Genomic DNA, 13,405 nt, shown 5'->3' with positions numbered 1-13,405 from the left:
TGGTTGTTTTTCTGCTGTCTGGCTTTGGTGTCGTACGTCATGTTAGAAATTTAAAAAATAATAATAAATAATGAAGTGATACAGTTTTGTATTTTTTATTCTCAATTGGTGTGGCTCATTTCTTGAAACAGAAATTACATTTTCAAATCAGCAAGTCTCCAAACGACTGGGCATTTGTTCACAACAAATTCAGGTGTTCTCCTTTCATTGTTTGAAAATATAATTACGGAGTCTAATCAGCGAACGCATCATTTTGAAATATGTATCTAAAGCTTTATAAACTGTCAAGTTATATATATAAAAAAAGAAAGAAGAATTTTACTCCCTTAACCACAGTGTGTTTCGAGACCTGTGGGGGTGTTGAGCCCCATTCAAGAATTCAGGGCTATAGAAAATGCCAATATTTCAGTTATTCTCCCAGTTTTCAAGCATTTACTTTAAGATAGTTCTGAATGGCCATCTGGACATACATGTACGAGTTTAGGTGGCGAGGCCGCGGAAATGAACAGCCAAAAGTTGCTTAAGCAAGTTGATTAGGACCAACTTTTCCAAACTTCCTTTCTTCTTGTCTCATGGAGTGTTTATGATGTTGCTTTTTGTGCATCCAGTAATCATCATAATGAACTGTCAGGAGGAACAGCGGCGTGTGGGCGCGCAGAGGACTCCAGCCTGAGGGGTGGAGGGGGGGGAGTAAGAGAGGAGCATTTAGTGCAAGATGGACAGATGTGCTGCCTCTGTCTTTCGCTGCGTCTCCCTTTGGCAACACACATGTCAGTCCATTAAACCTTATACTTTAACTGCGGCCGTATTATCATGCCGCGTTATGTCATCGTCCTTATCCCCTGTATTCTGCCTAACGGACTCCAATGCTATCCTGAGTCCCACATCTGGCTCTCTTTTATAATCACTGTACAATCATAATACTAAGAACGGCTTGGAGCTGAGAGCATCGCAGGTCTTTTAGGTGCATGGCAGTGTGGCATCAGCACTGATTCATCTGCACAAACATCAGAGGGGAGAGCAAGAGAAGGGGGGGTGTATTTTAGACAGTCGGATTAGGCGCAGGTCAGGAGGCAGCGCTGAGCATGGCAAGCAGACGGATTTGGGAGATGTTTGTTGGTGGCAGGAGTTGATTCAGACACAGTGTAATTCTAGGCGACAGGTGACACGGGATTCTTGGCAAACATGGAGGATGTGTCTTCTTCAGTCCTGGGTCCGAACAGTCTGTCTGGGAATGTTAAGAGACGCTCACCTTACGTCTGCAAGGCGAATCCTGGAAAATCAGCGGTCTTGACTGTAGCAACTTTGCTGGCTAGGAATGTTTACCATGTCGGGGGCACTGTGGCTGTACCGCTAAAAAGCAGACTGCCTCATAGTGGTAAGTTCACCGAGGTCGAGGCTTTTCCTAAAGAACTTATTTGCTCCTACAATTTATAACAATATAGCAAAATAATAGTAATGCATTCAGTTCATTAATAATTCAGTTACAAGGTGCAGAGGCTGTAAGTTAGTAAAAACCTAATTAATGATCTCTAAAATATGACAGATGCTACTAATGTGATTGATTCTACAGTGATGCTTTTATGTGAATATGTTGAATATTTTAGGTGGCGCACTTATAAGTCCACTTGTGTTGTCTGGCCGTCCCTGCACCTGCACTATTATACTTCTTTATGAAGTTTGCTGTTTTGTGCAAAACAAATACATAAATGAAGAAATAAAGGAATTGCACAGCTCTCCCTGCAGAACATGAAAACAGCAGGGGAATGTAGTTTTAATGAGCCATTACATTAATTACATGCATGAGCAGTGTTGTTTTATTTATGTTAATTAGTGCATGTTATTATATCCTACAAAAGGTTAGTGTGCATTTACATCGGATTTGTTTGGCCAGTCAAGCAGAAGTGATAAATGTTAACAACAGCAAACAAACCAGTGCATTAAACGAGCCAACACTGTCATTCAGGCTGTATTATTGTTATTACAGAGATGTAGACCTAGCCTAAACTGTGTGCTGGGCTGGGGTGCCTTATGTCACATGAATAGTGTATGAAGAATCGGGCAGATGCTGCTGCATATGAATGTATGCAGTTATGAATATATTGAAGTGTGTGCAGTCGTCATCCTTAACAGAGATCTCAGAGCTGGTCAAGGGTGGGAAATCCATTTAAACTCATTACAATAGAAATGAACCTGCCAAAGGAAAAACACAGTTTTTGAGCTACAATGCAGAGTGGCAGTTTCTATTGAAAATAATCAATGAGAAACTAATACAAGCCCAGGTGCAATGTGTTTGTCACTGTGGCCTGGCAGGTATTGTGGTGATCTAAGTGAGGAAAAGCTTTGTTCACAATGCCATCAGAGCATCGCCCGTCACTAAAGCTTATTAAAAATCTATTTGAATTGCAAGAGCTGCAGTGGCGAGACAACGCTTTGATGTGTCCTCAAAAGATGATAAGCTTATTATTGACAGAGGGAGACTAATAAGTATGGGCCAATAGACAGCTATTTTAAGAAACCCATATCTCAAATACAGAACTGAGTTAAGATTAACTAAAACCAAACCTAATTGGTATTAGAAACTATTTTACAATGTATTTTGAATTTTCATGTGATGCATGTTGTGATTTGCATTGCTTAAAACAATCATGTGCCCTTCCTGATAAAGCCCTCTGACACAGAATACAGTCTTGTAACTGAAAGAACTAAATGCTCTCCGAAAAATGCACTGTATATCACGGTTTCTCAACGGGTGTAGCTTTGGGACCCATCATGACACACCGTGACCCAAATAATATTATTCAAAACAGTTAAAAACACTTTGTTATTTGATCCTGTTTCTAGTATTTTCTCACATAGGTAAAGTATTGATCATAAGCTATCAAGCTATCGACAATTTAAAAAAATGGTGAAATTGTACGTTTTTGCAAAGTCCCGTCAGGCAGCTCTGCCCTCAGACGGCTCTGCCACATATGTTCTCTATTGCCATCCCTCTAACAAGCCGGTGCACTGTTGGATAAATAATGCTTTGCAGGCTTTCTCTTTTAATTCTCTTTTCTGTGTATTGTCTTGATGTGTATTGTTGTTCTGTTCAGTCGGATTGAATATTACAGCGATTTTTTTTTTACATGCAGCGAAATTAAACATTTAGTTATATAACATGTTCACATTTTTATTTGTTCTGTATTTAACCAGGACAGTCCCACTGAGATTAGGATTCTCATTTCCAGGCCAGTACTGGCCCCAGAGGAGAACCTATTGTACATGGTTTTAGTGGGGAAAACATGCAAACTCCACACAGAAGCACAAGCTTTAACCGCGCTACCGTGCCGTCACATGACTCAGTTATGAACTACAATACTAATACACAAATCACACACATTTCAGAAGCTGTTACAGATGGCAAGTTTTATACATCAAACCCACCATCTTTCATAGATAAGACCAACAATCTGTAGTTCATGGACATTACTTTACATTATATTACCTAGAAATTGCAGCCTTTGCGATTGGCAAATTGTGGACTTTCAAATTGCGATGCTACATTGAGGTGCATCTATTTCAATGGCTCACATTCTCAAAATGCTTTAAATGACTTCATCTAAATATTGCATGAACAGAGATTCATGAAGCAAGATCCAAATGATGAAAATCAAAACAGCTATCACACCTTCACTTTCATTAGGATATACATTTTGATGTCAATGTTTTAGTCGTTATCTGGTATTCTGCAATACCAGATAACTCTCCTCAATTCTTAAATACTATAGTTTTATTTTGGAAATCCTGGTTAGTTCTTTATCAAACACCTTTGTCCTTACTTCTTGAGCCTGAGAGGAGCCGAGACTTTAAACCTCAGGCATTTACCGATTTACACTGTTGTCCTTCTGAAATAGATTCTTACCTTTTTGTGCTCAACATGAAGCCAGATTCCTTTTAATGATACCTTTGAAGCCTTTGCGCCACACTCGGTACGATTTGAGATTCCTGAAGTGAACTCAGGTGCAGTGGAAGCCCGGAGTGGAGTTAATGTTCAGAGATGTAAAAATCCATGTTTTGATGGTGCTCAGATTAAGAAAAAGCTTAGCAGATAAAATATGTGCTCAAATGTTGTCACCAGAGATACTTGAATCTGATCGAACGGCATGCATTTCATTTCTAATGACTCCACATAAATTTGTATGGGGCTTTTATTTTTAAACTTTTATTGTGGTTAAGAGTTGTTCTGCAGACACTACTGTCGGCATTTCTGAAAAGGTTATCACTCATTAAGCCTAAAAACAAGTAATGCTCTGAAAGCTCTGCGAGACGAGAAGATTTAGGCAATTTTCCTTCAGCCATTTCCGACCTATTAAACTGTCAGCATCACAAAATCATCTGTCACCGGATAGCAGCAAGAAAATCATTATGCAAATGAAACATTTAAAGATGTCAAATATATAAATATTATTGTTAACAAATGTAAATGTGTGTTGCATCAAAGTGCTTTTATTTAAAGATTTATACAGTGTACACTTGAACAGATTGTAATTAGCGTTGGTAAATGGACACAGGTTTAATGACTTTCTGGACGTCACAGCGGGGCTTTGAGGATGCGCCTGTGGGCAGAACATGCTTTGATATTCTTATGAGGGAGTGGAGAAATAATCCACACTTCCTCTCTGATGCGATCATGTAACATATTTTAGTATATTTGTAACTGCTCTGAACCAAACCTTCCGCAGTAGTAGTACCAGTATTCACACATAGCAGACTCACGCGACATAATGAGAAATAGATCCTCCTGGCACTTTGCTGTCATCCCAGTCTGCTCCACCAGCTGTTTGGAACTTTTCAGTGCTGTGTTTTTGCTAGTTCGTCTATAAAAATAAGATAAAATAAAATACAGAGGCAGAACATGTTACCCTCATCTATTGTATTTTCCTGTGAAAATAACACAACAATACCATTTTTGTACATGCCAAGTCCCCAAATGAGTTTGCATAAAATTCCAGATAACATTGATAGCAAGTGCTTCTTAATGAATCCTGTTGTGGGTTGGATTTGGCACTTTACCAGAGCCAACTGTTAACAAATAAGACAAACACAAAGGGAGAGGAACTGCTTTCATATGCCAATCATTGATAGATTGTGTTTTGTTTTACAAGTCAAACATAACTGATGATCTTGTCTTGATAAGGCAGCCGTTTGTGGTTATTAAAATCTAATAGGAGCTCTGTGTACGGCTTTGTGACTTGATGAAAATGGCAGTAAGACTGAAGTGTTTGCCCTGACCCTTGTCCTCAGATCCTCAGTGAAAGATCAGCACAGACAGGTCTTGTGTGGGCTCACAGAGGTTTCTCTGTGAGAGTTTGGACTCAGAACCACCTCAGCTGTGGCTGTGGCAAAGTGCACCATGCTGCAGTTCTTCCACTGCTTCCTGATCTGTCTGGGAATGCAGCACCTGTTACATTTCAGTCTTTATAGAGTGACTTGTTACATACTGTATGTGTTTGCATGCTGTGACCACTGATCCCTGTGTGTCTCTACAGTGGAGCGATGCATGAGTGTGATGCAGTCTGGGACGCAGATGGTGAAGCTGAAGGCGGGCTCCAAGGGGCTGGTGAGGCTCTTCTACCTGGACGAACATCGCTCCTGCATCCGCTGGAAGCCCTCACGCAAGAGCGAGAAAGCCAAGAGTGAGTACACCATGCATTCATCAGCATCCATGCCTCTGACTGCATAAAATAAGCATACATTATGCACACATAGCTGAGCAGCATGTCCTGCACTGCTGTTTACAAAGCACTAGCCTGCACTAGGTTTATTTGTGTTTTTCATTATTAACAGCCAGCACACTGAGTGGATGACTATTATGTTCACTTCACTACTATCGAAGCAGTTACACACTTCTCACCTGTCCTGCTTAATTAAACTTCTGTTTATGGCAGTGGTTCCCAAGCTGGGGTGCGGGCCTCCCACTGGTTTATGGCATCGCCGCTAATGGAAGTAAACAATGGCTCCAGAAGTTACTGTTTTTTTTTTTTTTTTTTTGACACATTACCTTAAACAACAAAAACAAATAATGATTTATCCAGTAATGGCAAGGCAAGTTTATTTGTAGAGCACAATTCATACACAAGGCAATTAAAAGTGCTTCACAGTTGCATAAATACAAGAAAACAAATAGAATCAATAAAAACATCAACATAAAATTAATCAATTACAGTAAAAGGCAAGAGTGCAGATAAAATACTTTCAGATATATGCATGGGCAAAAAGAACTGTTTCCAGCCTGGATTTGAACATTGTCAGAGTCTCACATCCTCATGAAGACTGTTCCAGATATTAGATGCATGAAACTGAAACGCAGCCTCACCGTGTTTATTATTGACTCTGGGAACCACCAGGAGGCCCCTCCCTGAAGTTCTCAGGGCCTGAGATGGTTCATACAGCTGTAGCATGTCAGAGATGTACTTTGGTGCTAAACCATGAAAAGACTTGTACACAAGCAGAGCTGTTTTAAAGTCTATTCTCTGAGTGACAGGAAGCCAGTGCAGAGACCAGAGCACTGGACTAATATGGTTATATTTCCTGGTTCTTGTCAGGACTCGAGCAGCAGCGTTCTGGATGTACTGTAGCTGTCTGATAGCTCGTTTAGAGAGGCCAGTGAGCAGGCTGTTACAATAGTCTAACCTGCTGGAGACAAATGCATGGATAAGTCTCTCTAAGTCTGGTTTTGACACTATTCCTCTGATCTTAGCAATGTTTTTCAGATGGTAAAAAGCTGCTGATGTTATTGCTTTGATGTGGCTGTTTAAGTTCAGGTCTGAGTCCATGATTACTCCTATATTTCTAACCTGATTTTTTTGGTTTTAAAGAGAGAGACTCTAGGTGACTGATAACACTTAGTCTTTGTGTCTGTGGGCCAAAAACAATTATCTCAGTTTTGTCTGCGTTTAGCTGGAGAAAGTTGTTTTGCATCCACAAACTGATCTGTTGGATGCAGTGACAGAGTGTCATCTGCATAGTTGTGGTGCAACACATTGTTGCTGTTTATTAGCTAACCCAATGGAAGCATGTACAAGTTGAATAAGAGGGGTCCCAAGATTGACCCCTGGGGGACTCCACAGGTCATGGCAATTTTGTCTGAGACACAGTTGCCAATTTCAACAAAGTACGTCCTGTCCTCGAGGTAGGACTTAAACCAGTTTAGAGCAGTACCAGAGACCCACTCAGTTTTCTAATCTGTGAAGTAAGATCCCGTGGTCCACTGTGTCAAAGGCAGCGCTCAGGTCCAGCAAAACTAAAACTGAGACCTTACCTGCATTGGTGTTCATGCGGATATAATTTGTCACTGCAATGCAGGAAAGTCCTTCAATCACACCTTACTTTTGGATAGTCTAACCAGTGAATATATAGTGATGCATTACTCAGAACACAATATTCCAGAAATGTGGGAGATTATATTATTCACTGTTGACCCCCACATTGCCACCTTCGATTGGAGTGTTTTAATGCACCAACCCACTCGTACCAAGTGGAATAGCTGAACCTATGTGTGTGGGGAGGTTGTCAGCATAAGCCTCTTTGATCCTCTCCTTTGACATGATTAAGAGAAACACAACAGATGCCCTTTTCTTGTTTTGTTTGAGCGTGCTGTCACACTGCCACAGTTACTTTGAGAACAGGTGGTATGAAATGTGAGTAGATGAAATAGTTGTGGAGTACATGGTATAACATGCTAATTAAAACCACATACTCAGGAAACTGCAATATGACATTCATTAAATCGGTGAGATAGATAAAGACGGCGCATGCGGAGTATTATTAAGTTTGATCAAGGCCCAATTTTGTATGCTGCTATGATACAAATTACTCTACATTCAACTAATGGTGCTGCATTTGGGCATGTGGGAACAAAGTTGTGTCTAAGAAACAGTGGTAGCAGGAACGGTTAATGGAAATGCAGCACAGAATGTGATTTACCTGGAGCCATTTCACACATACAGTAAACTGCAATTGCTGACATTACACTCCAATCCTATTAGACCATGAGGAAGAAGCCTCCTAAATCAGAATGTCTATTTTTTGCGGACGTTGGCTGCTTAAGCCTTTCAGACTTGCTGCAATTCTGTGCAAAAGTTCTGACACGTTTTAAATGAAAGCAAAAATTTTCTAGAAGCTTTTGCCCAGTGCCATGTTTTGTCGTTTTGTTGTGACAGTAACCTTTTATTGCTGATAATTTTATTTTCTCCATTGTTCAGTAACCATCGATTCGCTCTACAAAGTGACAGAGGGCGTACAGTCAGATATCTTTCACCGTCAGGCGGAGGGGAGTCTGGACCCTGCCTGCTGCTTCACTCTCTATCATGGAAATCACATGGAGTCTCTGGACCTGGTCACGTCCAACTCAGAGGAGGCTCGGACCTGGGTCACTGGCTTGCGCTACCTGATGGCAGGTATCAGTGACGAAGACTCTCTCGCCAGACGCCAACGCACACACGACCAATATCCTTTTAAAGTTCCAGTAATTTCCTGTTATTGGCGCTATTTTGAGGACTTTAATCAACATCAGTACAAACGGGGCAATACAATGTACAAGGGATCTTTTGAAAATATATAGATTTCCTTAATGTATTTCAACGTGGATGAAGCAGACGTTTGAGGAAGCAGATAAAAATGGAGATGGCCTGTTGAATATCGATGAAATCTACCAACTTCTCCACAAGCTCAACGTCAATCTGCCAAGACGGAAAGTCAAGCAAATGTTCCAGGTATGTTGAGCAGCGGGACTTGAAAATGCTGCGTTTTTAGTTTGGGTAATTTTGACATTGTGCTAGTGTATTTTCTCCTGTTCAGCTTTACCCAAATCTAAACGTAACGCCTCATTTGAAAGCTAAGACCTACGAAACTCATTTAATCTCTAATCTGTTACCTTTTTTAATTTTTTTTAACCTTTTTTTTTAAATGTTTTTTTGCATTTATTTTTACATATTTTTGTGGCTTTTTGTTGCATTTTTGCCACTTTTTTGTCACATTTTTGTCATTTTCTCGTCATATTTGTGTCAGTTTTTCATCGCTTTTTCGTGACTTTTTTGTTGCTTTTTTGTGGATTTTTTGACTTTTTCAAGACGTTTTTTGCTACATTTTTATAGTCACATTTTCATCCCTTTCTCATCGCATTTTTGAAACTTTTTCGTCATAAATTCGTCACATTTCAAGAAGCTTTCAGATTTGGGTAAAGCCAAACTAGAGAAAAAGTGCTTGGTTCAGGTGGGGCTTAATGTTGAACGTCTAAATTGAACTCTCAGAGCATCTCAGTCAGTAAAATGTCAGATATACATCAGGGAATGTATTGCAGGTCAGCCACTTGCTTACGCAACACGAGGTATTTGTTGACCCTCTCTTTATTGCTATTGTGCTTGCAGCCACTATGGTAATTTCGCAACAACGTGCTGTGGTCTTTCCCTGGGGCTTTCTACACCCTGCATGATATCTCACTAAAGAACACTCTGATCATTTTACGCTTTGCACTTCACAAATAACAAACAGTGAATATGATTAGCATGCATTTTTATTGTTGATTGAAATGCATTTATTGGCACGAGCGGAAGACTTTCTCTTTTGAATCGGTATTTAACCATCTATCTAAAGGGGACTCCTGGAAGCTTGTGTGGTTGTTTGAAATACCCTCAGTGTTTTCTGCCCGGACTGGGAATGATGTGAATCCCAAACATGGTGATTTATCCTGGCTCCGGCTTGCAGATTGTGTGTGTGTGTGTGTGTGTGTGTGTGTGTTCTGTGGTGTTCCTAGAGCCCACAGCCAGCTCATTACAAGAGTGTGATGGAGGCATTAGCCGGTATTATTAGATTTGGTGTGGATAGGAATAGATCCCTCTGAAATTCGGCCCGTATGAGCTCCTGGATCCTAAAGAAAGGTGACAGGAATAGAATGAGCACTGTGACTCTCGGTAAATATACTGTAGCTAAGGGAAAGGAGAATAGATAGCAGAAGTCTTGCAGCAGAATCATTTGTGTTGTTTTGGGGGATGTGATGTTACTAAAAGATGGTGCATTTGAACATCTGCTCTTCCTGTGCGGCCGACCCGGTCATTCAGGTGCACTGACCCGGCAGCAAAGACATGTAATCACAGTCTATAGTGTGACCTTTTTATCCTTTTGATCCATAATCCAATCAATCAATCAATCAATCAATCAATCAATCAATCAATCAATCAATCAATTACTCAAAGTGATAAAGCATCAATCGTGATCAGACCTGTGACAATCTGTTAAACACATTTCCCCAACCATCCGTTTGTCTTGCCAATGAGGATGCAAAATATAATGTTAACCTCTTAACCCCCACCTGAACCGAGCACATTTACTCCAGTTTGCCTTTACTCAAATATATAAGCTTCTTAAAAATGCTTTTTTTAAATAGCGACAAAAACAGAAACACAAACGTGATGAAAACGTGACGAAAATGTGACGAAAACATGACAAAAATGTGATGAAAACATGACGAAAAAAACTATGAAAAAGTGATAAAAATGTGACGTAAACGCAAGAAAAGAGCAACAAAGAAAGTGACAGAAAGTTATGAAAATGTGGCAAAAATGTGATGAAAACCCAACAAAAAAACAATGGAAAAAAATCTCCAAATAAGTGACGACAACACGTGGACAAAGCTCCATTCAGATGAGTTTTGTAGGTCTTAGCTTTCAAATGAGGCGTCACACTGGCCTATACGGATATGACTTTTAGTAAAGCTGAACTGGAGAAAATGCGCTTGGTTAATGCGGGGGTTAAATAAGCTCAGTAGTTCTGAGCAATTTTTTTGGAAACTATCAAATATAGGAGCGACAGCTGTTGTTTCTTACTTCCACACTGTTTGTTTACGTCACAGCTCGGTCACAGCACAAGGGAAGCATAGTTCTGTTTGTGAACTTTGTTTTTGCCTGTCATAGAACCTACATTACACCAAAGCCCCGGACGTAACCATCGATCAAAACTCGATTCATTTAAGCCATGGTTCACTCTTATAACTTGTCCAGAAGTATTCATTCAAATTTGAGAGACTCAAATATGATTCATAATATAATTCATAAAATCACATGCATCTCTGAACGAGGATAAAAGATTACCTAAAAATGAATTGCAGTCATTGCGATTTGTTTTTGCAGCCATTCAAATTGTGATTGTGATTTGACAAAGACCTCTGGAAAAATACGTAGTAGTTGTTTGCACTTTTGTCTCTAATTTTCAGAATGGGTGGAGAACCAAGAAAGAAGTCTGTATGTTCTCCCCGTGCTTCCCCGTATCACCTCATCCTCATTCATACACAAACTTAAAAAAATATAACAAAAGGACAAGTCCGTCCATCTGACTGATTTGACTGATCGCAACACTAGATCATTTGTTTGCTGTGCCAAATGTTTAAATCTTCCATGTTTATTTTATCCATGTCTCTTTCAAATGTACATAGTAAAACTGTTAGAGAGAGACTTTGTGAATCACAGAAAGAAGAAATAGACAGTAGAAGAAGTTTTCTGAATGAACAATAACACTGGCTCATGATGGTGATTATAAATCTCTCGTTGCCTTCCAAAAACCTGCTGACTTCTGCAGGGTAAAATGCTTATTATCCCAATGCCCCATCCACAAAGCAATAAAGGAGTTACACACAATGTACTGTTTTCGCCAGGTTCCACTCATCACTCCTTTTCATGCTGTTTGAATTGTCGCAGGAAGCGGATACGGATGACCAACAGGGGACATTGACGTACGAGGAGTTCAACGTCTTCTACAAAATGATGTCAATGAGGCGCGACCTGTTCCTGCTCATGATGGCCTACAGTGACAGAAAAGATTACCTGAGCACAGAGGAGCTCGCCAACTTCCTCCGGAACGAGCAGAGGGTGAGGGTGGAACCGTTGTTGTAGGTTGCAATATTTTTGTGAGACGTTGCATCGACAGTAGTGGTCCCCTAATCACTTCCAGTGTCACAGTGATATCCTGCCACTAAGTCACTTGTCACACTGTCTGCCCAGCCTGCTGCCCTTAGGTAATCTCTCAAGCCTAAAATGACTTTGTCTCGAAGGGGGCACACGTCTTGTCCTCTGCAGTCCTTTATTTATGGTCTTACTGCTGATACCATTGTGTCATACCTGCATTCATCAGATACTTGATCTTGATCGTGCTGCATCAAAATGGCTTATTATTCAAAGTCACCTTTTGAAATTAATAATGCATTAATAAACACAACAGCGTTTCTGTCAGGGGAAAACTGGACACCACCGAGTATGGAGTGAATGTATAATTGTCTCATGTAAAGCGCTTTGTGTCTGTGAAAGGTGCTATATAAATAAAGTTCTTCTTCTTTTTGCAGATGACAAACGTAACGCCGGAGTATGCAGAAGAAATCATTGAGAAGTTTGAGGAGTCTACAGAGAACAAACAAAGAGGAATCTTGGGCATTGAAGGTATTTTCAGTCGAGGTCGACTGATATGGGTTTTTCTCAGGCTGATGATCAATGTTTGTGGATTTTGATTGGCCGATGCAATGTTTTTGGCAGATTTTTAAAAATGTCTCACCTGTAATCCCGTGCATGCGCGTGTGCGCAGGCTCTTGGGAATTGAGATTTTCCAAATAATGGAGCTACGCACTATGCATCTTTGCCACTTGCAAGAGGGTGTCGCAAGAGGAGGCGACGATGGGAGAACCACTGACATTCATTTCCTCGTTTACATCACGCTGCCTTGCATTCTTCCTTAAAGAGACTAGATGCAAGTTGATCATTTAATACTCACTACTGCCACCTCAGGTCTTACATGTAACTGCAGTCTCTATATTAAGCTCGTGCATGACGGCATTTCACACCCGAAAAAACAACTTTTTGAGTGACAGTGCAGGATTTTAGAGGCCATTGTGGTGAATAGGTCTGAGCTCATTCTACACATTAGGACATGGCTGGACCATGTAGGGGGAGGAAAATACTTAGTTTTTAACATTTTAACATTTTTAAACTCCATTTGGTCCCTTTTAGCATTACAGGCTCTCACAGGACAAATTAACTCCATCATGAGCTAAACAATGTTCGTGTCTTGAGAGAAAGAGATGTTGCCTATGCCCTCGCTTGACCGTAAATGCGAAACAAAACAAATGCACATGTTCACTCCCTACTCCCCCACAACCCCTCTCTCTGGCCCCGCTTTGGCCAATCTGGTTGGAGGAAAAAAGCGTTTCTCCACCCAATGTACATCCCACTTAAATGAGCTAAGTCTAGAGCTGCAAGATCACAAAGTGCGCTCCTACTCAGCGCAAAATGTTACACTATAGTCTGCCTTTTGATACACACGATTGGGCCCTCTATCTCTTATGGTTTCAAAATTATGATAAAATATATAAAATAGGTGTACA

At 40.4% G+C, this 13,405-nt stretch overlaps 1 protein-coding gene across 4 annotated transcripts in view; it reads left to right on the top strand.

Annotated features, from left to right (window-relative positions):
- The first annotated feature begins 1,040 nt into the window (after nucleotides 1–1,040).
- plch1 (phospholipase C, eta 1) overlaps nucleotides 1,041–13,405 on the top strand; it is a 31,961-nt gene continuing 19,596 nt past the window's right edge. For 3 of the 4 annotated variants that reach the window (XM_079560385.1, XM_079560388.1, XM_079560387.1), the window contains exons 1-3: nucleotides 8,613–8,756; nucleotides 11,733–11,903; nucleotides 12,374–12,467. In XM_079560385.1, the coding sequence (XP_079416511.1) occupies nucleotides 8,631–8,756; nucleotides 11,733–11,903; nucleotides 12,374–12,467 (391 nt within the window). In that variant the 5' untranslated portion in view covers nucleotides 8,613–8,630. Of the gene's footprint in view, nucleotides 1,379–5,531; nucleotides 5,679–8,246; nucleotides 8,491–8,612; nucleotides 8,757–11,732; nucleotides 11,904–12,373; nucleotides 12,468–13,405 lie in introns of those variants that run through there. The other variant, XM_079560386.1, reaches the window with a different exon arrangement.

The sequence above is a fragment of the Gobius niger genome (genome assembly GCF_951799975.1).
Source record: "Gobius niger genome assembly, chromosome: 1".
NCBI lineage: Eukaryota > Metazoa > Chordata > Actinopteri > Gobiiformes > Gobiidae > Gobius > Gobius niger.
This window is presented reverse-complemented; position numbering and strand designations above follow the sequence as displayed.